The sequence below is a fragment of the Mixophyes fleayi genome, chromosome 3 (assembly GCF_038048845.1).
Source record: "Mixophyes fleayi isolate aMixFle1 chromosome 3, aMixFle1.hap1, whole genome shotgun sequence".
Classification (NCBI taxonomy): domain Eukaryota; kingdom Metazoa; phylum Chordata; class Amphibia; order Anura; family Limnodynastidae; genus Mixophyes; species Mixophyes fleayi.
In genome coordinates this window covers 280,222,172-280,247,523 of record NC_134404.1, presented here as the reverse complement: position 1 = coordinate 280,247,523, position 25,352 = coordinate 280,222,172, and the positions used below count along the sequence as shown (strand labels likewise).

Genomic DNA, 25,352 nt, shown 5'->3' with positions numbered 1-25,352 from the left:
ATATAACAGATTAGCCTCTCATATCACCCGTAGTGACTGTAGTGGTGAAAATGTATTGATATTGCAATGTGCCACTTAAGGAACTTAGCAGAATGGAAATCCCAGCTCCAAAGTCACAGATCCAACTTAAATTAAAAGATCCTGCTGCAGGGAGTAAAGTGACACTACAGCAATGATAACAAGATTGTCATCTCTGCATGCCACGTTCTCTTTTCTAGACAACATATTATGTCTGTGTATATGCATATCAATAACATATTCATTTTAATTCTTCCATTTTTCCTTTAAAGTCAATGTTGTCAAAATCATGTCCATGTCCCTGCGTCCAGCCATGTTCTGTGAAGCATTCTAAGACCCCCCTTCCGATAAGAGACTTGGGCACTCTTTATAGCTTCATTACAAAAATACTAGCTATTTTTAATGCAGGCTGGATCTTATTCCTTAGGGGAATCACTAAATTCAGATTATCTGCAAGGTATAACCTAGGTATAAAAGTATATTTTGCACCTAAATTCAGTAAACAGAATTTCTGCTTGTGCCTCATTTCTAAGTAGTCTTTTAAAATTGTCATTATTTTTGCTATTACGGTTTTTATTACCAATTTGGACACTTTCTCTGCTTTATTGGATTTCTGCCTAATCTTCTCAATACCAAACTCTTCTTTTCTTAAAAAAAATCTTAGAAGACACACTCTAAGAAGCAGGGACACGTCAGCATTTTTACTACTTGTTAATGTCTCATTTATTACATGCCGTAATCGTGTATTAATACCACTTTGATACTCTGCCATATTTTTAACATTCGTTTTATCATTTTTCAGGTTTGCCAAGAATCGTACAATGACTCAATATGTGAAGATATTCAGCAAAACAAAGATGAATTCAAAGCTGTTCAAAGCAGAGGATCATACATTATGCTAATATACATTGCCATCATGAGTTTGTTGTCAGTTATACCAGCTCTCATTCTTGGGGCATGGTCAGATAAAGGTAGTCGCAAGGTAGGAATGATCCTGCCTTGTGTTTTTTCTTGTACAAGTGGAGGACTCTTTATTGCTATATACTGCGTTAAAAATATGAGTGTTTACTGGATGTTCGGTGCCGCTGCATTGATTGGAATTTCAGGAGGCCACGTTTCAATCTTTTTAAGTGTTTTCAGCTATTTGGCTGACATCACAGAAAGTTCAAACCGCACTTTTAGAATAGGCATTGCAGAAGCCATGATATTTATTGGAGGGACTTCTGGTTTTCTGCTAAGTGGAACTTTACTTCAGTACAGTACATTCACCATTGTATTTGGTGTCTACTGTGCCTGTAATTTCTTTGCAGCACTATATGTCCTACTTTGGTTACAAGAATCAAAATCTTCTAGTGGATTTAGTAAATTTCAAGATGAATACCATAGCGGTGACATTGATTATGATGAACGTGAAGAAAAAAACCTACCTTCAAACAAAACGATCCTTACATATATAGCAGAGTCATTCCAAACCATTTTCAAGAAGCGTGACGGTCATAACAGGCTGAAAATTCACCTTATTGTATTCTGCATTTTCCTGATAAATATCTGCAATGTTGGTAAGTCACTTTGGTTTTTATGACAAGTATATGTTATATTTTATAAAAAGGAATATAGTTTGGTCACAATGGTGGTCATTTCTGTATCACAAAAAAACAGGAGTGCATCATTTTTTTAGGTTCAGTTGCTCTAATTTTACCTCAAAGCACGTATACCCATTCAGCATTTTTGTGGTCCATCTTGGCAGATGTTTTACAGACATTTTGCATATTTTAGTCTATAACTAAAATGCACATGTCTAAAGACATGTACAAATGCTCACCTCAAATTACTATATTAAATGAATTGGCAATACTTTCTAAATTACAGCACTCGTTTATGAATTATATAACTCATGGCACAAAATGGATATAAGGACTGTCTTTAGTTCAGATTTCACATTTTGGGTTATTTATAATATATGGACGTCACAACAGGAAGCACAGTGAATCAATAACAGCATTTTAGGCATGACATAACAAAGCAGGGATGAGTGGATTTAACGCTGCAGACTCTTTAGCAGCATTTGTAGATATCTTTTATTAGGTCGGTATAATCTAATAGTTTGTATGCTAACTTCTAATTCAATATATTTTTTCTCAGAAAGGTTATATTTAGAGCTGAAAATATTATAAGTATAGATATCAGTTATAGAGAACAACGTGGGACATAGTATACAGTTTTTCCATATCAATACATATTTGATGCTGCATTCACATTGCAGCCCCAGCAATATCCGGGTGTATGAACCCAGGATATTGCTTCTCACCCCGACAAAATCCCGGGTCGACCGGGTTCACACTGAAACTGGGTCTGCCTGGGTCTCCCTGGAAACATCACAAGAGGAGCTTTGATTGGCTCCTCTTGTGATGATTTTATTTTAACTTTCAATAGTGTTCGGTGAGACCTGGGATGAAAAACCCTGCAAAAGACCTGGGTCTAATTTCCGGGTCATCCGACCCGGGTAGATGCAGGGGACCCGTTCACACAGAGACTCGACCCGGGTCATCGGGGTTCTCCCCGGCAAATAACCAAGGCGGTGTCTGAGAAAACATTCCTAGCTGCCTACGTCTGCTCATATAATATTTTGAAAACTGAATTATATTGGTGATCATAGCATAATATAGTCAGGGGTAGTGCAAGATATTTTAATATTGGTCTTCTTTGATTTTACCTATCCCTTGTTTTTAGAAATTTATTTCTCCATCATTCTTGACTTCTCATCACTTTGTTCTACTATTTTATATACTATCAATATTCTTCTCAATTGAATTACTGTAATACTGTAGCCAGTACTTGTGTACTTTATGGACTCATTGCAGAGAAAACAACAAATGTTTTGTCATCCTCGTCCCAAACTGTTCAGCATCTACTCTCCTCGCCATTATTTGAGAACCGGTCAGACCTGGCACTACAATCATATCGGATTGTTGGCGACCAATCGTAAAACTGCCTTTTTAACTTCATTTTATTTTATCACCAATATAATTGCATGAATCACAAAATACATGTCCAAATTCATAGCAGACTAATGTGTTATTCATGAAGTTATAATGTACAAGAATAGCTAATAATAATGTTATTAATTCTTGTATCCCGCCAACTGTTTTCACTCTGCAAGGAAACAGCCAAGGGTTAACAGAGCTTTAAAAGTCCAGAATGTTTTACCTGTTGGCAGGGAGATTCTACCTGTCAAGCTCTTAATATAAGACAAGCAGATTTTAATTGCTTATGTCACTGATGCAGGAAAAAGAACACACAGTGATTTATATTAAATGGCAAAAACCCCTATCTCCAGTGAAAACAGGTGGTTTTGCCAGAGATAGGGCTCCTCACTATACATCAACCAGTCATCACCAGCGATAGCATCCCAATGTAAAGCATTGGGAAGCCTATGTAACATGGACCGTGGCAATACAAGAACTGCCTCTATCCTTTTTTTTGTTGTTGCCATCTAAGGATGGTGGTAAAATGAATGAAAAAAGTTTTTATTTTTAAGATAGAGCATTTTTTTAATCCCCAATATTTTTTAATTTCATTTTACATTTTTAAAAATATAAATATTTTTTTTTTTACAATTTTTAATTTACAACTATTAATTAGTTAAATGGAAAGCCCATGCCTGGGCTTTCAGTACCAACAGCGCATGCTTGAAGTGGCAAGGCGGGTCATACCTGTGCATATCTCCTGATCTGAGACTGGCATGGTGAAGTGATAAGTTATCTCTTAATGCTGTAGTCCAGTATCACTGAGGCAGCTGAGTATCACACAGCTGCCTTATCAAGATGTTAATAGTAAATTATGGGGACAGGTGATTTCCTATTGCAGGAATAAGCGACAATAGTAAATAAGTTTAATAAATAGATCCCATAAACCTCTATAAAGCAATTGTTTGCTTCAGCTGTTTTCCTGCAGGCCCTTAATGCTAATACTTTAGTAGTAATAATAATAAATAACACTACACATATTGCTGGGGCTGTTTTAGATGATTGCTTTATCTGGTTATTTATACATCATGCTTCATCAAGCAAATATAGTTTAACAAATGTTCCTTTGCTACCTCTAGTGGTTTTTATATAGCTGAAGAGTCACCCAACATCTTTAACCTTAAGCATGTTTGAGGGTCTGTATTTTCAGTACTACTATTTCTCTTTTCTATTATTTTTAATATCATGCTTGCTATTCTTCCTTTCTCTTGACTGTACCTGAGTATGTCTCAGTCACCTGCTGGAAGGAAATCCAGATGACAAGCATTTGGGCATTGTACAGTTTTAATAATCTGTCAGTGTTCTCATATACTAGTATTTCATATTTTTATAGATTGAATAAGCAAAAGTTTATGAAGTAATTGAAACATTACCATTGTGCATGGTGGTGATATAATCATTATCACTCTATAAATAAAACACAATATTAAAGTCTCATAAGTGTATTTGCACCTACACATTAGCCAAGCTTTAACCATAAGATTTATGAATTATGGCAGAGTCATACAAATATTATTGGCTTCATTTCTTAGAATTCATTGATACAATTTAAAGTGCAGTTTTGAAACACTAGAGAAAATATTTAAAGTTATATGATGTTGAAGAGGAAGTTCACCATCCTTTTGGGCATCTATTGTGTCTTTCATGTATCAAGAAAATGATTAAATATATTTTTTCTTGCACATTATGCCAATATATTGTTGAAATGTGTTTTGCATCGTTTTCAAAAAATGAATTGGCTCTGTCAAGCCGTGTAAAAGAAAAATTCAAAGGAAATTGTTTCTCTTTTAGACGAGAGATTATAAACTGTCTTAAATTGATTTTTGTTAAGGCACCAGCAACGTGTATATGGAAATAGCTCAAAGAAAATGTATTCCAAATTATCTGAAGATGTGCACGTCTATTTACACTGAACACCACGCTTAACTGTTTATTTTATGTAATGGAGTAAATAAATAAAGGAGAAAATAAATTACATACATTAAACTTTACAAATTGCCTAAAATTAAAAGATAAAGGGCCTGATTAATTAAGGAACGTAAATGCCAACACATGCCATATTTTATGGAAAAACTTGCACTGTGCATGCTCAGAAAAGGACTACACAGCAATGAACCCAAGTGCATCCAATTCATCTTCAAAATCAAAGGGCACTTTCAACAGAATACGGTTTCATGGGAGGAACAAGGGAGGGAAGGGGCGTATGCATGCAGTCAATGTACAGTAAGGGTGTGCTAAGGTTGAGCGGGCACACATCCGACAGATTCAAATCTGGGCATCTCTAAAGTATGCGATTTTCAGTTGTATCACTTACACTAGCTACAGGGCAGATGTAAGTGCCAAGTGACAGTGATGACAGTTGCGTATGAAGGCTAAAACATTTGTTCGCAATCAAGAGAAACTGTAAACATTTTGTATAGTAGAACATTAATAACATGCTGATGAATTTCATGTAAAAAATACATATAAAACCATTTTAATGTTTATTCATGAATGACTATAATATTAATAGACCATGTGTTAATATTATCTTTTCAATGTATGTGTTATGATGGAACTTTATATGTATATATACCTTATGCAGTGTTTTGTATCTGCATATGGCAAGTGCCAAATAGGCATAGAGTGCTTACACCCCAATTCAACTAGAACATTTTTGAGATCTTCTTGTTGAAGACGGATTACCTGTTTCCATTTTTTGTCAGTTTTTAAAAAACACAGATTGTGTTCACTTTGCATTCCATAATGAATCAGGCCCAGAGTGTTTCTCACTATAGTCACATTAGGGCAAAATTAAATGATTTGCATGCGAGCATATTCTGCAATTTATTAATTACATTTAGTAATTGTCAGCCCTGCCCATAAAGAGGAGCATGTCCACATTCTGTTGTTTGGATCTGCACCCAGAAAATCAGACACTGCCTACTTTTGTGGAACTGTGTCCTGCTGAAATGAACGAGTGCACTAAAGAGAGGCATTGTCAGTGTAAAGTGGACTGCTCTGCAGTCGCTTTGACATATATAAGATTTCTGGATGCTCGATTGTAAACACCTAATTTTGCAATGGAAGTGGCATTTTAGGGAGTGATACCTATAGCTAGTTCCATATATAAAGACAGGAGCATGATTTCATCCTGAAAAAGATTAATGTACATAGCAAAGCCCCATTATGATGTCTTGCAAAGTTGAGCCTATTTTGGTGACTAAGGTCCAATTTTTGTCAGCAACCAATTCACCTGTCAGTATTTTTCGTCTGTGGGATAAAAAGGAGCACTTGGAGCAATCCATGTAAACACTGGGAGAACATGCAAAGTCCACACAGATATGGCCCTGTTGGAATCGAACCCATAACCCTAGTGCTGTCAGGTAGCAATACTAATAACTGTTCCCAATGTATAAAACAATGTATTTAATGTTGTGTAGTTTTAAGTTATATAACAATTTACTGCGGAAATTACATTTTAACAAATGTAACAATGGTGATCTCAAGTTGGGATGACTTTGACAAGAGCAGCCATAAGCCAAACACTTGAAATCGTGTGTGTGTGTGTAATTTCACGGACTTACCCATTTAGGGTTAAGTCACCTGCACCTACACACCCTGTCAATAAGATCCACAGGGAGGGTCCCAAGCTTCTTTATATATTTCCACTCTAGTGGATGCCGGGCCACTTGTTTTTCCTGAACCTAATGCCTCTCTTCCACTCTGCATTTGTCATGACTGTCTTACAGTAAAGTTTGCACTCATTTTTCCTTCCCTCACATAAAGGAAGCGCAGTAGACAGAAGAGCCTCGCAGTCAGCGACTAGTAAGCATATGGCGCTTTCGCTGACCAAGGATCACTACCCCTATGAATCAACCTGACTCTTGGTCCTTTTGTGTGGGGGACCCTTGACCTGCTTTGTGTGAGCATGTCATTGTTGAGTACAGAAGGGGTGCAGTCACTCTGTTCCCAGAATATAGCACTTGGCAATCACAAAGGATTATATCCTCAGATTAGTGGTGAAATGGTCTGACCTTCCACGGTTTTGTTTTTTGCGAATAGTTTTGCTACTGCCCTGCTCTTGCTGCCCCCCGTGTTTTATATATACATTTCATATCTAAAAAAACTGTGAACTTTTGCCAAATTTAAACTGGCGTCCGGGTGGTTATTTAGAATATGAATACAGTAATAAGATGAGCATTAGAAGGAGGTTATGTGCATGAAGAGGTACGTTAACACTGCAGATTATTTGCAATTTATTGGACATATACATATACTTTGACTTCAGGGTGCATACGCTTTTGCAGACAATTGTAAATTGGCAACAGTTTTATGAAGGGTACCATTTTATTGAAGTACTATTATTATTACTGATAACCACTGGAAATAAATTTTTGCTATAATAAACTGCTCTTATTCTTTCACATCTATTTCAGGATCAATACTTGTAATGCGATATCTACATGTGCATAAAGCAGATGATCACTTCACCCGAAATTATAGCTCTGTACTTTTGAGTGGTTTCATAAAATGTTTTGCATATATTAGTCATACTACAAATTATGTAAATTGTTTTATGCAAATCAAACTTTGTTTTTCAGTTTTCTATGTCACTGCACAACAGAATTTTAGTGCTGGCCTCAGATGTCATTGTATTTAGAGAGAACCTTTCTGTAATGGCAAAGTACTGAACTGCAGCAAAATTGATTTCAAGTCTGTCTCATTACATGAAATGGATGCTTGAATATTTCTTCATTCCTCGGACTAGCAAGTTACTTTCTTCTGAAAAAGCCAAGTTTCATTAGTAGTAATACAGTTAAATTACCCATGCAATTATTTTCAACTGGCTAGCCTCTGAATGAACAATTTATTTCTGGAAAATGAAAGACTTGAGTAAAAAGAGCAGTTAAAATGGTGACAGCAATTGAGAGAATGGAAATAAAATCTGCTTTGTGTTTTAATGCTAAATGTTTATCAATTCCAATAGTGCTACATGGCTTTTATATTAAATAAGATTTTTCACCTTATGGATGAACACAGCTTTTGCTGAGCAGATCGAGCCTCATGTAACCAATATATTTAATTTCTTTAATAAAGAATCTGTAACAATTAATGCAATACAGCTAAGTATCACAAATACAGCGGATAATGTGGATTCACTTTCGCCAGCCTGGATTAGCACTGACAGTAACAGAGGCACGGACTCTAACAAATCCGTGTTTTTTGCCAGGGACCCCCAAAAGGAGGATTGCGCTTCGCTGCAGGTAGGTTCGTTGCCCTCTACACTGCCTTCAGGTAGTGACTAGCTGGTATCAAACTGTAACAAGAGACTAGTCAATGTAACCGGGACTGGTGCACAAATAGGACTGCAGGATGCTAAGTCAGCAAAGGGGATGAGTGCCAGAACAAGCTAGGTCAGCAACAATCGGGAGCATAAACAGTACCAAACAACAGGCAGAAGAGAGGTCAGAAATGGCCCAGGTCAGAATTTGCAAGGAACACTGGAGTAAAAGTTTGGAGCCTAATACTATGGCACAGGCCTGTGCAACTGAGCAGGATTAAATAGCTAAGCTGATGAATAGAACGGGGCTCGGGTTAAAACACATCATCACAGGTTCAGAGCTCTTAAAGGGCCCCGTGCCTTCTGTTGGACAAAGCAGTTATGGCACAAGTTTCTGTGCCTGAAGCTGAGGGAAGAGTAGAGGGACCATTCCGGGTTTGAAAAGTAAGAGCCGAACTCACACGTGTGACACTAAGATGGCTTCCTGTATATTTTACACTGTATGTTTGTCACTGTAATTTCAAACACATATAAATATATTTTCTAAGACCAAAATATATTTTTTGGACTGTAGATTTTGTTCTATTTAGTACTGCACACATTGGGCAAGGCTGACCAAATGTATATAGTTGTATCTGTAATAGAAAATAAAAAGAAGATAGAGCATGTTTGTTTAACAAACGTAATATTGCACCAAGCTTGCTCAAACATACCTGTAGATGAGAGTGTAAAAAGACTGGAGTGACAACTCTCAGGACTGAAACATGTGTTTACTCAGCATGACCTACATAACTACAATGCAGAACAGAGAACAGGAACTTCACTGCATGAATAGCCAATGACCTCACTTCCTGCCAGGCTCTGGCAGGTCATACATTTACAATACCTAATTCACATAAACACTGTCATGAATTATACCTCTGAATTGAGTGGCAGGTAACTTAGAGTTTGGATCCCAGTGGCTAGCAGCCACTATTTGAAATAAACTGATGATTAATAGCAAAATCTTGGAATGGTGTTACAGTTAATGGTTGCTATCATGACCTTGTACAACCAGATGTAGAGGTCTTCACCTTTAGCAGCCACCTTTCCTGCAGTGCTCGTTATGCTCACAGGTACTCAGATGCCACCAGGTCTTGCACTCAGCGTAGTATAAGCTTATGAAGGTATCGCTGCATGGAATATCGGGTGATGACAAACAAAGCGTGGTCAGGTAACAGGCCGTGGTGTAGGGTCTGAAGCAAGTAACGTGGTCAGGATCAGGCAAGTGGTCGGGGCTGGCAGCAATCAAGGAAGTCCGAGAAATGAAGCAGAGGTCAGGGAAATAAGCAAGCATCAAAGTGCAGGAAACAAGCAGAGGGTCATACACAGAGAATCAATCCAAGGTTTCAGCAATACAAATAGAGGCAGGAATAGGAATCTAAACGCTATAACAGGCAGTAGGGCTAAGCCCTTCCTGCCTTAAATACCCATAGTAGTCTATCAGGAGGAAAAGGCAGCATAATAATAAGCATCCGGGGCTGCCTAATGACACCGTTTATAAATTAGCCCACTGGCTATTGAACACCTAATGCGCACGTGCCCGGCTGCCCCACATGCCAGGATGTGGCGCTGTCACAAAAAAATATGAGCATCCTGACCGGGAAAGAGGGGAAGTGGCCACAGAGAACACAGTCGTGGCTCTGGGCACCGCTGCGGTTCGTGACATTCCCCCCCCCTCCCGAGGAGGGGTTTATGAAACCCCGACAACTTGGTTTCCCAGGAAACTTCCTAAAGAATTTCTTGACCAGCTTATCAGCATGGTGGCACCTCTGCGGAATCCAAGATAGTCCATTGGAAAGGCTATGGCCCAGAGGAACAAATAACTGAATCTGCCCTTGCACTCTCCTGGACTCAAGGATTTTTTCCAAAATTAATTCACAATCTCCATCAATAATGACTGGCTGTGGCCTGTGCCGATTAAACTTACTAGAATAGACATCAGGTTTCAAAAGAGAACAGTGTAAAGTGTTCAGAATTTTTAAAGATGGAATGAATTTGAGTCTGAAAGCCATAGGGTTAATTTTCTTGATAATCGTAAACTGTCTGGGTCCCAGTTTCCTACATGGCTACTTGAGTTAATGTTTTGGGTGGAAAGCCAGACTTTATCACTGACTTTCAAAAGACAAGCACTATGATGGAGATCTGAAAGTGATTTTGATCTGAAGGATGCTTGAAGTAAGGCAGAGTGAACTTTCCTCTATATAGTTCTAAGCCATAAAGCAGTGGAAGGAATCCTGGAATGATCAGAGGTTAGAATGGAATAGAGAGAGTTTGCTCTGGGATAGAATCCGTGATTGCAAAAAAAAAGGATATGGAGTGATAGGAATAATTATAAGCGAATTCAACCCACAGAAGTAGAGAGGACCAGTTATCATGAAATTTGGAGATATACAACTGAAGAAACTGTTCCAAGGACTGATTAGTTCTTTCTGTTCTGAACATTGGACTTTGGATGATAAGTGGATGACAGGCTAATCTTCATATCCAGTAGACTGTATAAAGTCCTCTAGAAGTGAGCGATAATCAGGGAACCACAATCAGATAATACCATGCAACCAGAAAATATGTTGAACAAGGAATCTAGGGATTTACTTCTGGCACACTCCTGACAATTTTCTAAGGTGAACAGAAGCAAATAATTTGCCTGTAGGAGTCTGAGCAGGAACAATCCTCTGGAATTGGCAGAGCGTGGCCCCAAGATCTTGTTAGGCCCACACGAATTGAGGAGGATGGTATGATGGGCCGTGAATCAGGAGGCAGGCCAAGTAGCTTTGAGACAGAGCATCAGCTTTGATGTTTTTGGAGCCTGGTTGAAAGGTGATTTATAAATTTAAAACGAGTAAAAAAGAGAGCCCAGCGAGCCTGTCTAGGATTCAAGGTATTTGCTGCCTGAATGTATTGAAGGTTTTTGTGTCAGTGAAGATGTTCATTAAATGGGTAGCTTCTTCCAACCAGTGTTACCACTCTTTGAATGCCCACTTGATGGCCAGTAGCTTACGGTTATCCACATTATAGTTGATCTCGGCGGGTGCAATTTATGACTCTACGGGTCTTTCTGAGAGAGGATGGCACCAGCTCCTACGTCTGAGGCATCCACTTCAATGATAAATGGTAGTTTTGGGTTTGAATGTTTAAGAACTGGAGCAGAGGTAAAAGCCTTTTTTAATGCTCAGAAACTTGCCAATGCTGCAGGAAATCAATTAGCTGTGTCAGCAATTTTATGAGTGAGGGCAATAATGGGTGCCACTATAGTTGAGTGTGTAAACCTCCAGTAAAAATTGGCAAGAAATCTCTTAATGGTTTTCAAATTGGTGGGTGAACAGCCCGGACTTTGGCAGGATCCATAGAGAATCTTGAGGAGGAGATTACATATCCCATAAAGGTTACACAGGAAACATCAAACTCGCATTTTTCAAGTTTTGCGTATAACTGATGTTGGCGCAGTTTCTGCAGAACCTCCTGAACATGCTGACTGTGATGCGCCAGGGTCTGTGAATAAATCAAAATTTGTCCAGATAGACCATGACCACTTTGCCTAAGAACTCCAGTAGAACATCATTTGATGAAATCCTGAAACACCAAGTTATAGGCACCCTGGAGGTCAATTTTAGAAAAGATAGCGGCTGTTTTGAGGGTGTAATTGTCAGGCACCGTCTCCGCACTGCAAGAGACAGACGCCTCCACCTTCTCAGCAACCACGTCCTGTTGCCTAGCAGCGGGACGTTATCTCTGCTCACATGTCGGCAGCCAGCATGTCTAACCGCCAAAATCTCCCTAACCCAATCAGGATGTACCTTAGGGTATATTAAAGCAGCCTCTGACACATGTCTAGTGCCAGAGTATTGGTTCACTCCTGCTCCAGCGTTTCTGAACTTCTGATCCAGTGTGTTATTCGGTTCTGACACTGTTTCCTGTGTCTACTCTCCTGTGTTTCGTTTTGGTACCTCGCTGCCCGGCTGGTTTGACTATTTGGCTTGATCTGACCTCTCTGGATCCTCCCTGTGTACTCCACTGCTTGGTTGGCTCTGACCTGGATTGCCTGACTACGCCTGCCTACTACTGTCGCTACACCGGTGACTGTCTTGGAGAACCGCGACCTGTGTACCCTCTGCAGCTAAGCCCGAACCCCCTTGCGGGGGTCCCTGGTGAATACTGGGGATAAATTAGACTCTGCACGTCCCTGTTCAGTTGCGCCAATACCGGTTAGCGGCCAACTCTGCAATTCCGTGACAGTATCATTGTCAAATAGTACAGAAATCGGGGGAAGCAGATATGTTTTCTTGGCCGTGACTTTGATGCAGGGTCTCAAGCTGCAATCTTTCTTGGCTACAAAGAAACAATCGGCTCCTACCGGAGACTTAGAAGGTTGAATGAATCCTTTCTAGAGATTCTCCTTCACATATTGCTCCATCGCTTGGATCTCCAGAATAGAGAGGAAATACAAATGTCCTTTAAAGTCAGTGATAAGGCAGATTGCACAATCATATTCCCGATGAGGAGGGAGAGAATCTGCCTTACTCTTAGAAAATACATCATGGAATTCTTGACATGGAGAAAGAATGGGTTCCAGATCAGGCTATAGATCCCGGAGAGGCAAAATCAAGCAAGTAGACAAACAGTCTAGACTCCAATGAATGATCTCCCCTTTTTTCCCATCAATGTGAGGGTTATATCTCTGAAGCCAAGGATGCCCCAGAATCAAAGGAGCAGAGGGACACGAGATCAAGTAGAATGAGAGCACCTCAGTATGGAGGACACCTACTGACAACTGAACAGGAGTCTTAGCAAAAATTCTGCCCCCAATTAGGTGGTTACCATCCAATCCACAGACTGTGATGCTTGAGTCCAACTTAATGGAAGGAATACCGAGAGTCTGAGCCAACTGAAGAACCAAAACGTTACCAGCTGCACCACTGTCAAGGAACGCAGAGACGTTAGTGGATTGAAGACCATAGACTAAATGTGCAGGGAGCAAGACAGATTTTTCCAAAGAGATTATTTGGAGACCTAGGCGCACCTCTTCTCTAGTGCCTAGGCCTGGCTGTTTCCCGACTCGTTATGACAAGCGTGGAGCAGATAGCCCTTGTTGCTACAATACATGCAGAAACCCATGGTGCCTCATCTGGAGCATTCTTCTGAGGAAAAGACGATAAGCTCCTAGCTGCATGGGCTCATCAACCTCCAAGCGTGCAGTAGAAGGGGTCATCAGAGAGTAGGAGGAAACAGATGTATCCTTCTCAGCTTTTGTCTTTGAATCTACGATCAATTTTGATTACCAGCTGCATCAGATTCTCCAGTGTAGCTGGTATGGGATTTTGCACCAGGGAGTCTTTGATTTGTTCAGAGAGAGCTAAGCGGAACGGACTCCGAAGTGTCTGGTCATTCCACTCACTGTCCATGGACCATCGCCTGAACTCTGCAAAATAGTCTTCATCAGTGTGTTGGACTTGTTTCAGGGCCGTAAGATGGGATTCAGCCACATCCACTCTGTCAGGGTCATAATAGAGCAGGCCGAGGGCATTAAAGAATGCATCAACAGACTGTAACAGAGGGCTCGTGGGAGCAAGAACTTGGGCGAGAGAAGAATTCTTCCCGCTTTCATCCATGGAAGTGAGTCCTTCCAAATTCTTCACTGGCCGGTTATAATATTACAGCTGATGGCTACTATCATGAGCTTGTAGAACCAGATGTAGAGGTCTTCACCTTTAGCAACCGTATTTCCTGTAGAGCTCGTTATGCTCACAGATACTCGGATGTCCCAGGTCTTACACTCAGCAAAGCACAAGCTTATGAACATACCGCTGCACGGAATAGCTGTGATGACAAACAGTGTGGTTAGGAAACAGGCCATAATCTAGGGTCCAAAGCAGGTAACGTGGTAAGGAACAGGCAAGTGGTCGGGGCTGGCAGCAATCAAGGAGGTCCGAGAAACAAAGCAGTGGTCAGGGTAATAAGCAAATCATACACAGAGAATCAATCCAAGGTTTCAGCACCACAAACAAGGGCAGGCACGCTAACGGGAAACTGAACGCTCTAACCGGCAGGTAGGATAAGCCCTCCCCGCCTTAAATACCCATAATAGCCATTCAGAGCAGGCAGAAAAGGCAGCATAATAAGCGTCAAGGGCTGCCTAATTAATGGCACATGTCATAAATTAGCCTACAGGCTATTGTCCACCTAATGAGCAAGCGCCTGGCTGCCTTGCATGCCGGGATGCGGCGCTATAAAAAAATGAGAGTCCCGACCATTGCCCTGGCAACGGCTGGGACAGAGGGGAAGTAATGTTCAGGTCATCATAGTGATGGCTGGGACACGACCATAGAGAACATAGAGTCGCGGCATCTCCAGGCACCGCCGCGGCCTGGGACAAATGAACACTTAGAGACAGTCTTATCGAAAGGTATGCAACACTCTGACAAATGGCTGAAGCAGCAAGCTGCAGTTACAAACCGTGTCAGTTGTGACTCTCTATCGGGCTCTAATGCTCAAAGTCACACACACATACCATATCATTCACAAACATTTGCAGACTGGCAGCTAAAGCCTACAGTTCAACTTTATAGAAATAAGGTTGATAGCGGTAGGTGAAAGTAACAATAAAATTGGTTAAGTGATGCAGGTGTTGAAATGCATACCTGTGTTTTTAAGATCTTGTCAGAGTATTGAGTCTGTGATTCTTTCCAGCATACCTATTCCTGGCTCTTGTGCATCCGACCTGCCTACCATTTTACCACATTTGGATCGATGCCTCCTTTACTCACCAGGCTATTAATTTCTGACCAGAGTTTGCCTTTTGTTAAGATTTTTCTGATTATTACAATTTGTATTATTTTTATTATTGATGCTAACTTGCATATTGCTTTGGAATTCATAGGTGACTTTATTGTCAATACACTGTTATTACTGACTCTTAACTCTTTGTTGCTGTACCAGTTCCTGACGGCATCCTTCTGGTTACTCATCATTTGCACTGTGGTGTTTCCAATGCTGTGGTCTGACTAAGGATTTCTGATCTCTGACTTTGGAGTGGCTTCAACCTTATTGCACCAAATTGTACTTGTGGTTCTGTGAGTCTGATGTAACACATATTGCTGAGACTGTGTCTGAAACTGAAGCAAGTTCCTATTTGAATGTGCTGGCTACCATTTTAATTACACTGTAGTTGCTATGGTACTGTGCTTTGTCTGGAGATGATATTTTCAGAGATACTGTGCAATCATTATGATATCCAGATCCAGTGGAGTGCTATATGCATTTCAATACTCAGAAACATTGATATGTTAGTGGACTGCTATTTCAGTTTGTATAGTAAGACTCAGATAGAGCCTTCCCCTAGAATACTTAGGGAATTGTGCAATTATTTCTTTCGGAAAAGTCCAGTTATTTTAGTGAATTAATGTTAGTGTATAAGATACATGACTGCTGATTTATTCAGATCCACTTGTATCATCGAACCTAACTTGCAGTTCCTATTACATAAGCTACTGATAGTGAAGTGTATTGATATTCTGCAGAAACCTCTACTGGGTCTTAGAGATGACCTATTCCTGAGTGAATGTATAGGATAGACTAATTAGTATGTACTGTCAAGATGAGAGTCCAGGGATTAATTAAACTTATAGACAAAATCACAAACAACGGTCTGGTATACTGCAGGATAACATAAAAGCCTTAATTAAAGTGGATGTCAAAGGTTGGTACACAGGAACAAGTTAAACAGGTGTTTAGGCACAGCATCAGTTAATCCTCAAGTATCTGTACAGGTGAATACTAGAGGAGTGCAAAGACCATAGTCAGAAATAGTCAAGTGTGTGGTACACATGTAATCGGTAAGCACATAGCGAGAGTGAGACACTGGTGCTAAGGATTCACACTACATAATCTGGCAACCCGGTGATTACTTTGCATGGTAAAAATGACTTCTGAAGCCTCCAACACTGCTCTCGCATCGATTTGCTATGTGCAGTTGAACGTTTGAAACTACGATCACCAGCAACTAGGAGCCACAACCTTAATACCTTCTACATCTAAGTTTGGATGCCAGTCTCTCAAATGCATGTGAACCCTACATGGATGTCATTGCTTTATAGAAGCTTGCCTTAATGGTGTATGTAATCTGATGTTGGCAGAGAGCAGGAGATGTTTGCCAGGATTCCAGGGCCATCTTTTCCATTGGGCACGATGGGCGTTTGCCCGGGGGCCCCACGGGCAAAGGGGTCCCATAGGCACAGCTCTTAATGAGAATAAATAATCCTGCAAAAGAAAAAAACCTGCAAAAAAACCTTCCAGGGTCACTGAGCAAGTACATCTATCTATCTCTATCTCTATATATCTATATCTGTATTTGTATATATCTATATCTATATCTATATCTAGGGACCCCGGTGCACTGCTTTGCCCGGGGGCCCATAATGTTGTTAAGATGGCCCTGCAGGATTCCTAGTATGAATCACCACGGAGAGTAATGAATAAAGTGGTTTATTTTCAACACGGGTTATACAGGTAAAACTGAGCTGTATCAAATGAAATGGCAGATAACACAAGTGCTGGATACCTGGCACAACAGGCTAACTGCAGGTTCTGGATAGTCAGAGTAAGCAGGATTTTCCTGGAATGTTGAGGTAGACAATGGATTGCAAATATTGTAGGTTTAGATTGCTCGATAAAGCCAAGAAGCTTGTGAGGTGGTTACCAGAGAAACCATCAGCAGTAAAGACAAGTGGTGAACAGGCCCAGACTGCTGGGAGAGATCATTTTTTAAGGCTAGAGATAGGTGAGCATGATCCATATGCAGCACATATGGAATATAAGCCAAAGACCAGGGAATATGGCAATTGTTGTCAAAATCATATTGGTTTGTGTGGCTGCACATTCCAGCTGAAAAACATAATACACACTTATACTAATATACCACTTCTCTTGGAAAACTAATAGGGTCATTTGGATTTCAATGTCATCTCTATGAGGATCTATCTATCCTCTCCAGATCTCTGGATATCTGTGTTGCCCCACGTTACGGTCTTTTTCTCATTTCATCTTGGATGTCCTCTCACCAACTCAAACTCCATCTTTCAAAAACCACCAACCGAAGTGATCTACTTGATATTTTTATTTCTGTTGACAATATGACCTTAAATCCCAACCTGCAAGCTCGCTGTCTAAGTATGATCCTTGACTCCTTACTATCTTTTTTTTCCCCATATAGACTCTGCATTTAAATCATGCTGCATACATCTAAAATATTTGCAGAATACGCACATATTCACACAAAATACTGCAATAGCTTTAATTCATCCACTCATCGTCTCCCGTATTGATAATTGCAATTCACTCCTTACTGGTCTTCCCCAAATCAGACTCTCACCCCTACAATCTGTTTTGCATGCACGGCAAGATTGAATTTCCTTGAAAATCATTCTTCCTCTGCTGAGTCACTCTGTCAGTCTCTGCGTTGATTGCCTGTTTTTTTACCAAATCCAATATAAAATGCTTCTACTAACATACAAGTCCATCAACAAAAATGGACATACAGTACATACATCTCCTCACTTATCTCATAATATCTACCAAATCGACTTCTCCGTTCTACATAAGATCTGCATTTCTCATCCACTGTCACTACATTCCCGGTTACAGGATTTCTCTTGGGCTGCATCCACTTTGTGTTTGTTCTTAATTGTAAAGAGCAACGGAATTTGCTGGTGCTATATAAATAATGTTGATGATGAGTTTAAGAGAAGGCAACTTGAGTTTGAGTTTTCCAGATATTTTAGAGATCTAACATGTTATCAACAGCAGCAGGAATTCCTGTAAAAGTGGGAGTGGAACCAAAAATATGTGCACTTGATTCAATTAAAATTATTTGTAGATTCATGCACATCATCATAGTGCACAAATTCTGACTAGAGAAACAAATCTGCTCTGTCATTTTAATGTGCAGGCACAAGTCCAAGTTACAGTTTGGGTGATCAGGTGTTAGGGCAATTGTGTTAAACACATGATGAACAATGATGACTGATTACTTTATTCTGGAGAGGATTAATTTCCCTCCACAGTTTAATAGTTTACAGTAAAAATGTTAGGCCTCTTTGTTGGCCTGTCACTTATTGAGGTTGAAGGGTAATGATCTTAACTCTTCTAGGGACATATATACATGGCCAGGGCTGCCAAGAGGAATTTGGGGCCCCGGTACAGCAACTTTTTGGGCCCCTCTCCACAGGTGATCAACAAGGGGCGTGATAAGCCACGCCCCTTGATGATCACACCCCCAACACGTGACCGCACCCTTTGGCAACACCTCATACAGGACTGGTGGACAATAATCCTTTTGCTTAGGCTGAAACAATGAACTAGACTGCAAGATAAGAAAACCGTGCTAGCAGACATTTTAACTACTTACAAATATAATATATACAAGTTTAAAAATGAGTAACAGATATAGGGAACCAGAGGGCTAGAAAAAGTATATGTTTTTATAGTCCACTTGTGAGAAACGAAGTGCAGACTTGTTGAGGTGATATTAATACCTCATTTCACCACTACCTGTCTATATAGTCGATTTGATTTCTTTGTGTGATTATTATGGTATTATCCAAATACTTTAGATTTTTGTTCAAGGGGGATCAATTGTCTTTTTTTGTGATGTTAATTGCATATTACGCAATCGATGCCACCTGGGGTTTGAAAAACAAATCAGATTCTAGCTATCATTTATTTAGTACATTCTACAAAATGACAGCTAGAATCTGATTGGTTGCTATAGGCAACATCTCCACTTTTCAAACCCGCCAGAAAACTCTCAGCTTGATACATTTACCCCCTGGTATTCACAGTTTGAGGTTTTGAATGCATTCATTAATCTGCAAGTATTATCTTTGCTAAAGGTCTTCATTTGTCTAGATTTTCTAGTTTATGATTTTTAACTTCTTTAATTACTTCAATACATGAGAACTTTTGTCCTGTATCAATTGCATTTACCTAAGAGTCAAATTTATTTGTCTCTAGGTGGATTGTTCGTTATAGACTCTCTATTGGTCTATGTTAAGTTTACAGAAGTTTTATTAGTCACATTGTTTGATCCTAAAGATCATGTGATATATTGATTTTTATAGAGATTTTCCACCATTATTACATTATTTACCACACCGCAGTGTTACTGATTGTTTGTTTATTTTGTATCTGTTTTTAGTGTATCAGAAAGCATTTATCTACTATATAAATGCCTAGTGGCGTGTGTGAAAAAAAAAAAACAAGCTGCAGCGCCACCTGCTGGGCAGAGTTATACACTGACCTATATATTTCTTGAAGGAGAAGTGACAGTTGGGAGTGGTTGGTGGTTGCCGGGGGTGACAGTGGGGAGTTTTTAACACCTTAAGTAGCTTGATGAAGGATGTGGCAATGAAGGATGAGGTGATGGAGAAAAATGATGAGGTGGTGACGTGGACAAAACCACGTTAGAAAAGGGCGCTTGCGTCGGGAAATAACGCTCTTCCCATGAGGAGGCCTGGGCTTGGCCCAAATGCATGACAAGAACCTTTTTAACACCTTAAGTAGCTTGATTTGACTAGAATGCATGAGTATCATGCACGGGTTAACTTGTATTATATATTTGCTCATTTTTGTGATTCAGAGAGCTAGACTTTTAATGTTGATATATATGTAATCAGTAGAGGAACCGCACATCACAAACATCAATCCAATAATTTGGGTGCCCAGTTGTTAGGCTTTGCATATAATTTGCATATAATGATTTTCTTCCTTTTCCCAGCTTGGTACATTCATATGCGTGTATATGTATATCCATTTTACCCTGCATATCATTTTGTCATTTCAGTAATATGATTTTGTCATTATTCCCTGCTGCTGAGTTTCAATAAACCATCTTTTATTGCAACACAACCTCATTCTTTCTGCCAGTTTATTCCTAAATCCCATAAAGCAAAATGCAAAACCGTTCAACCAGGAATAAGGAATAATACTAGGTAACAAATTATAAGTTAAAACAATATATTTAATCAAAAAGAGACACTTATCTTTAATAAGATATCAGAAGGTATTTTATACAAGTGGTACAAGCTTTAACAAACAAAACAGGGAGGAATGGACCACAGGTACAGGCTCGAAGAGCCTCATAAGGCTATAGATCTGCCTGTTGCCTATCACTGTTAGGCAAGTGAATGTATTTTTGCATCACAGCCCTATTTACTCTACTTTGTGAAGATATGTTTGCTTTGTGTCCTGAAATAGTGGTTCCAACCTGCCATAAAAAGTAGCAAGGAAAGCAGTTATCTCATTCTTATGTTCACTGTTATTTTGTAACCTAAGATATAGAATTTGCAGTAGAATAAAATGTCAGATTTTTTCTTTTTCTATTATTTTTACATATTTTAAATATAACGAGAAGTAGTTTTATAATGAAATATATTGTATTTGGTGAACCTATTCAAGTATAATAAAAAAAAATATAATAAAATAAATGAGGTAGCTAAAATTCCAAGTTTTACTTTTTTTGTTGTTTTAATCAAATTAGTCTAGCAACTTGTGAGTGTATGTCGAATGAAAACTATGTGTGACATGCAGGGTTACTGTATGTTTTAGGGAAACATGTGTAATGATTGCTTATGTTAGGCCATACTTACCAACTTTCTAAAGTTGGCTTCCGGGAGCCTGCCGGGGGAGGTGGGCGTGATAGGGGGCGGGGCTCCAAAATTCACCTCATTTTGGACCCGTCCCGGTAACATAATGATGCAAACGCGGCATTTTACAGCAGGGGGCGGAGCCAAACGCCACGATTCCCGGTGAATTGCGGCTTTTTTGACCTAATTCTGCCCACTTCCTAGTGAAGATTGCCACACTCTCCCGGGAGTCCGTGAGACTCCCGCGAAATGCGAGAGTCTCCCGGACATTGCGGGAGAGTTGGCAAGTATGTGTTAGGCCACATACACATTTTATATATGCAAACTAGGGATGTGCACTGGCGACTTTTGAGGTCTCGTGTTTTGTGTTTTGGATCCGGATTTTCATTATTTTTGGGGTTCGGATTTGTCTCGCAAAACACTTGACGAAAGGTCTCGGTTCGGATTTAAGGTTTTGGATTCGGATTTTTTTTGGAAAAAACATAAAAAGTTTAAAAATCAAGTTTTTGGGCTTATTTTCACTCCTATGCTATTAGTAACCTCAATAACATTCAATAACAAGCATTTTCACTAATTTACAGTGTATTCTGAACACCTCACAATATAGTTATTAGTCCAAAACGTTGCAACGAGGTATCTTTCTGGACTGCGTAGAGGAGTGGGTCACCACAATATATATAATAAGAAAACCATCAACTTGTATGATTCGCACCAATAAATGTACCTGGACTGCGTAGAGGAGTGGGTCACCACAATATATATTAAAAACCCTGAACTTGTATGATTCGCACCAATAAATGTACCTGGACTGCGTAGAGGAGTGGGTCACCACAATATATATTAAAAACCCTGAACTTGTATGATTCGCACCAATAAATGTACCTGGACTGCGTAGAGGAGTGGGTCACCACAATATATATTAAAAACCCTGAACTTTTATGATTCGCACCAATAAATGTATCTGGACTGCGTAGAGGAGTGGGTCACCACAATATATATAATAAGAAAACCATCAACTTGTATGATTCGCACCAATAAATGTACCTGGACTGCGTAGAGGAGTGGGTCACCACAATATATATTAAAAACCCTGAACTTTTATGATTCGCACCAATAAATGTATCTGGACTGCGTAGAGGAGTGGGCACTGGGCACCACAATAAAATATATAAAAAACCTTCAACAGGTCTGCATTACACTGCACATACGGCTGCTCCTCCATCCTCTCCATCATATACATGTTGGAGTTTTAGCGTGTGACAACCTCTTGTTTTTGATAATGTCAGTGCATTTTGAATATTTTTCAATTTGCCCCACACCACTGAATGTACTTTATCTATGATACGCATCTATCTATCTTGACTGCGTAGTGTGGTGGCCCCGGTACACAATTTGGTACCGAGGCCACAATATAATTAAAAAATTGGGCATCAACTGTCACCGTTGTTTAATATCTGATACACCTAAATATGGACTGCACAGTGGAGTGGCCCCGGTAGTAAATTTGGTGCCGGGGCCACAATACCTCCTCCAACTTCCAAGTGTAGTGTTTATAAAGACAGACAGCGTCGAAGTGTTATTAGTTGACTTTCTTAACCCTAAAATTGTCCCTGTTGCAAATATTCGTGCAATGGACAGTTACTTTTTTATTGAAAGACTCAAGCTTTCAAGTGTAGTGTTTATAAAATATAAACAACAATACAGTAGTTTTAGAGCACGTCAATACCTCTTGTTTTAAATTATGACACGGCATTTTACTTTTGGTTTAATTTCTTGAATTTTTTTAAATTTGGTTTTACATTTTGAACATGGCAAACGACTGTTGATTGGTCATATAATGCAAAAAAAAAAGTTCCAAGATGGAATTGTCCTTGGGCCCTCACACCCACCCTTATGTTGTTGAAATAGGACATGCACACTTTAACAAACCAATCATTTCAGCGACAGGGCCTACCAAACAACTTTGGCTGAAATGATTGGTTTGTTTGGGCCCCCACACCAAAAAAGCTATTCATCTCTCCCTGTACAGACTAAACAGGCTCTACTGAGGCAAGATGTCGTCCTCATCCTCAACCTCTGATTCCTCTCCCCCTACAGTGTGTACTTCCTCCTCATCACACATTATCAATTCGTCCCCGCTGGACTCCACAACCACAGGTCCCTCTGTAGTATCTGGAGGGCAGTGCTGTACTTCATTGAGGAATTGATTATTCATTTTTATTAGAGATGGGCGGGTCCGGTTCTACGAGAACCGAACCCACCCGAACTTTGGATATCCGAGTACCGAGCTGAGCAGCTCAGTACGCTCCCGCCCATTCCGAATCCAAATCGAGGCCGAACGTCATTGTGACGTCGTCGGATCTCGGGGCTCGGTTCTCGCGATACTTCAACTTTATAAATACACGCCTCCACAGCAATCCATCGCCATTTGACAGAGGGAGAGAGCAGGGTGTAGTCATAGGCTAATTAGAGCAGGGACAGAGAATACAATATTGTTCTTGCAATTGCTCTAACCAAAATCGCTAGTGCAGAGAGGAGGATAGAGGTTTATTATTTTTTCTTCATATTTGGCACTCCCCAGCGCTTTTGGGGTGTCCCCCATAATTGTGCATAAATATTTCTGGCTGTCAAAAGTCATATCTGTCAGCAGTATCTACTAAATAATTTTTAGCACTCCTCAGTGCTTTTGGGGTGTCCTCCCTAATTGTGCATTAATATTTCTGGCTGTCAAAAGTCATATCTGTCAGCAGTATCTACTAAATAATTTTTAGCACTCCTCAGTGCTTTTGGGGTGTCCTCCCTAATTGTGCATTAATATTTCTGGCTGTCAAAAGTCATATCTATCAGCAGTATCTACTAAATAATTTTTAGCACTCCTCAGTGCTTTTGGGGTGTCCTCCCTAATTGTGCATTAATATTTCTGGCTGTCAAAAGTCATATCTGTCAGCAGTATCTACTAAATAATTTTTAGCACTCCTCAGTGCTTTTGGGGTGTTCTCCCTAATTGTGCATTAATATTTCTGGCTGTCAAAAGTCATATCTGTCAGCAGTATCTACTAAATAATTTTTAGCACTCCTCAGTGCTTTTGGGGTGTCCTCCCTAATTGTGCATTAATATTTCTGGCTGTCAAAAGTCATATCTGTCAGCAGTATCTACCAAATAATTTTTAGCACTCCCCAGTGGTTTGCGCTCAGAATGGATTCAAAGCAGTCCACATATGATCTGAATGAGCAACCAGGTTCTGTCACCAGTCCTGATGTTAGTGGTCCCAGTACGTCATCTGGCCAAGGCGATGTCAAACAGAGTGTTTCCAAATTAGTGCAAAAAACAAAAACCAAAAAAAAATTTACTGTATTGAAGCGAAAAAGAAGAGTAACTGAGCAAAAGTTAAGTGACGATAAAAAAAAATTGCAAGCATGCCATTCTACACACGCAGTGGCAAAAAGAGAATGAGGCCTTCACCTTTGGCTATTAGTGGCAGATCCCAAAAAGTTACCCAGCCTACAATTGGTGTCCAACTACTGTTACGCGTCAAAGCCGAGCTGCAACATAACAGTGAGGCATTACAGGAGAATATTTGCTCTGATTCACAAATGACAACAATCCCTGTGGAGAGTCCATCCAACAGTGGGATGTCTAATCGTGAGCATTCTGCTGATGTGTGCCTTAATAGCCCGAGTGTAGCCGGTGATACCCAAATTGAGGATGCCACTTTGGAATTAGAAGAGGATGAGGGGGAGATTTGTGTAGGCGACGAGGGCGCTAATGATGATGTTGATGATTATGATGCAGACAGATACCAAATTGCCTTTCTCAATTTCTATTTATATTCTAGATTATATAATGGCTGAATTTATTAGTATTTTATACAAGTGGAGGGGGACCTAGAGAGACAGAAACCAAACTGGCTTTCTCCATGTCAATTAATATTGTACAGTCTATAACGGCTGGATTTTTTGGTATTTTATACAAGTGGAGGGGGGCCTAGAGAGACAGAAAGCAAACTGTCTCTTTCCATTTCTTTACATATTTAACTATAAGTGTAGGGTGTAATATACATCCAAAGACGATGGCTGCGTTGCCAATATGCATAGAGGGATAGGAAGACAATCTGTTTTGTGTGTAGAATAAATGAAGGCCTACCAACGAAGAATTAAACAGTTTTTTTGGATGATTTATTACCTCAACAATTAGATTACTTATCTCTAAAACAGTTGGAGCACTAAATTGGGTTATTTTAGGCACAAAAACATGTATTTTCCAACAAAATAGCAAAACAAAACCAAACAAAACCAAAACCAAAACCAAAACACGCAATGGCGGTTTTGCAAAACCAAAACCAAAACCAAAACACGACGGTAATCCAG

The 25,352-nt window shown here is 39.7% G+C and overlaps 1 protein-coding gene across 1 annotated transcript in view; it reads left to right on the top strand.

Moving 5' to 3' along the window:
• Positions 1-25,352, top strand: part of LOC142144598 (proton-coupled folate transporter-like) — a 292,308-nt gene that overhangs the window by 72,641 nt on the left and 194,315 nt on the right. Inside the window, exon 2 of the mRNA XM_075203675.1 lies at positions 821-1,577. Coding sequence (XP_075059776.1) covers positions 821-1,577 — 757 coding nt within the window. The remainder of the gene's footprint in view (positions 1-820; positions 1,578-25,352) is intronic.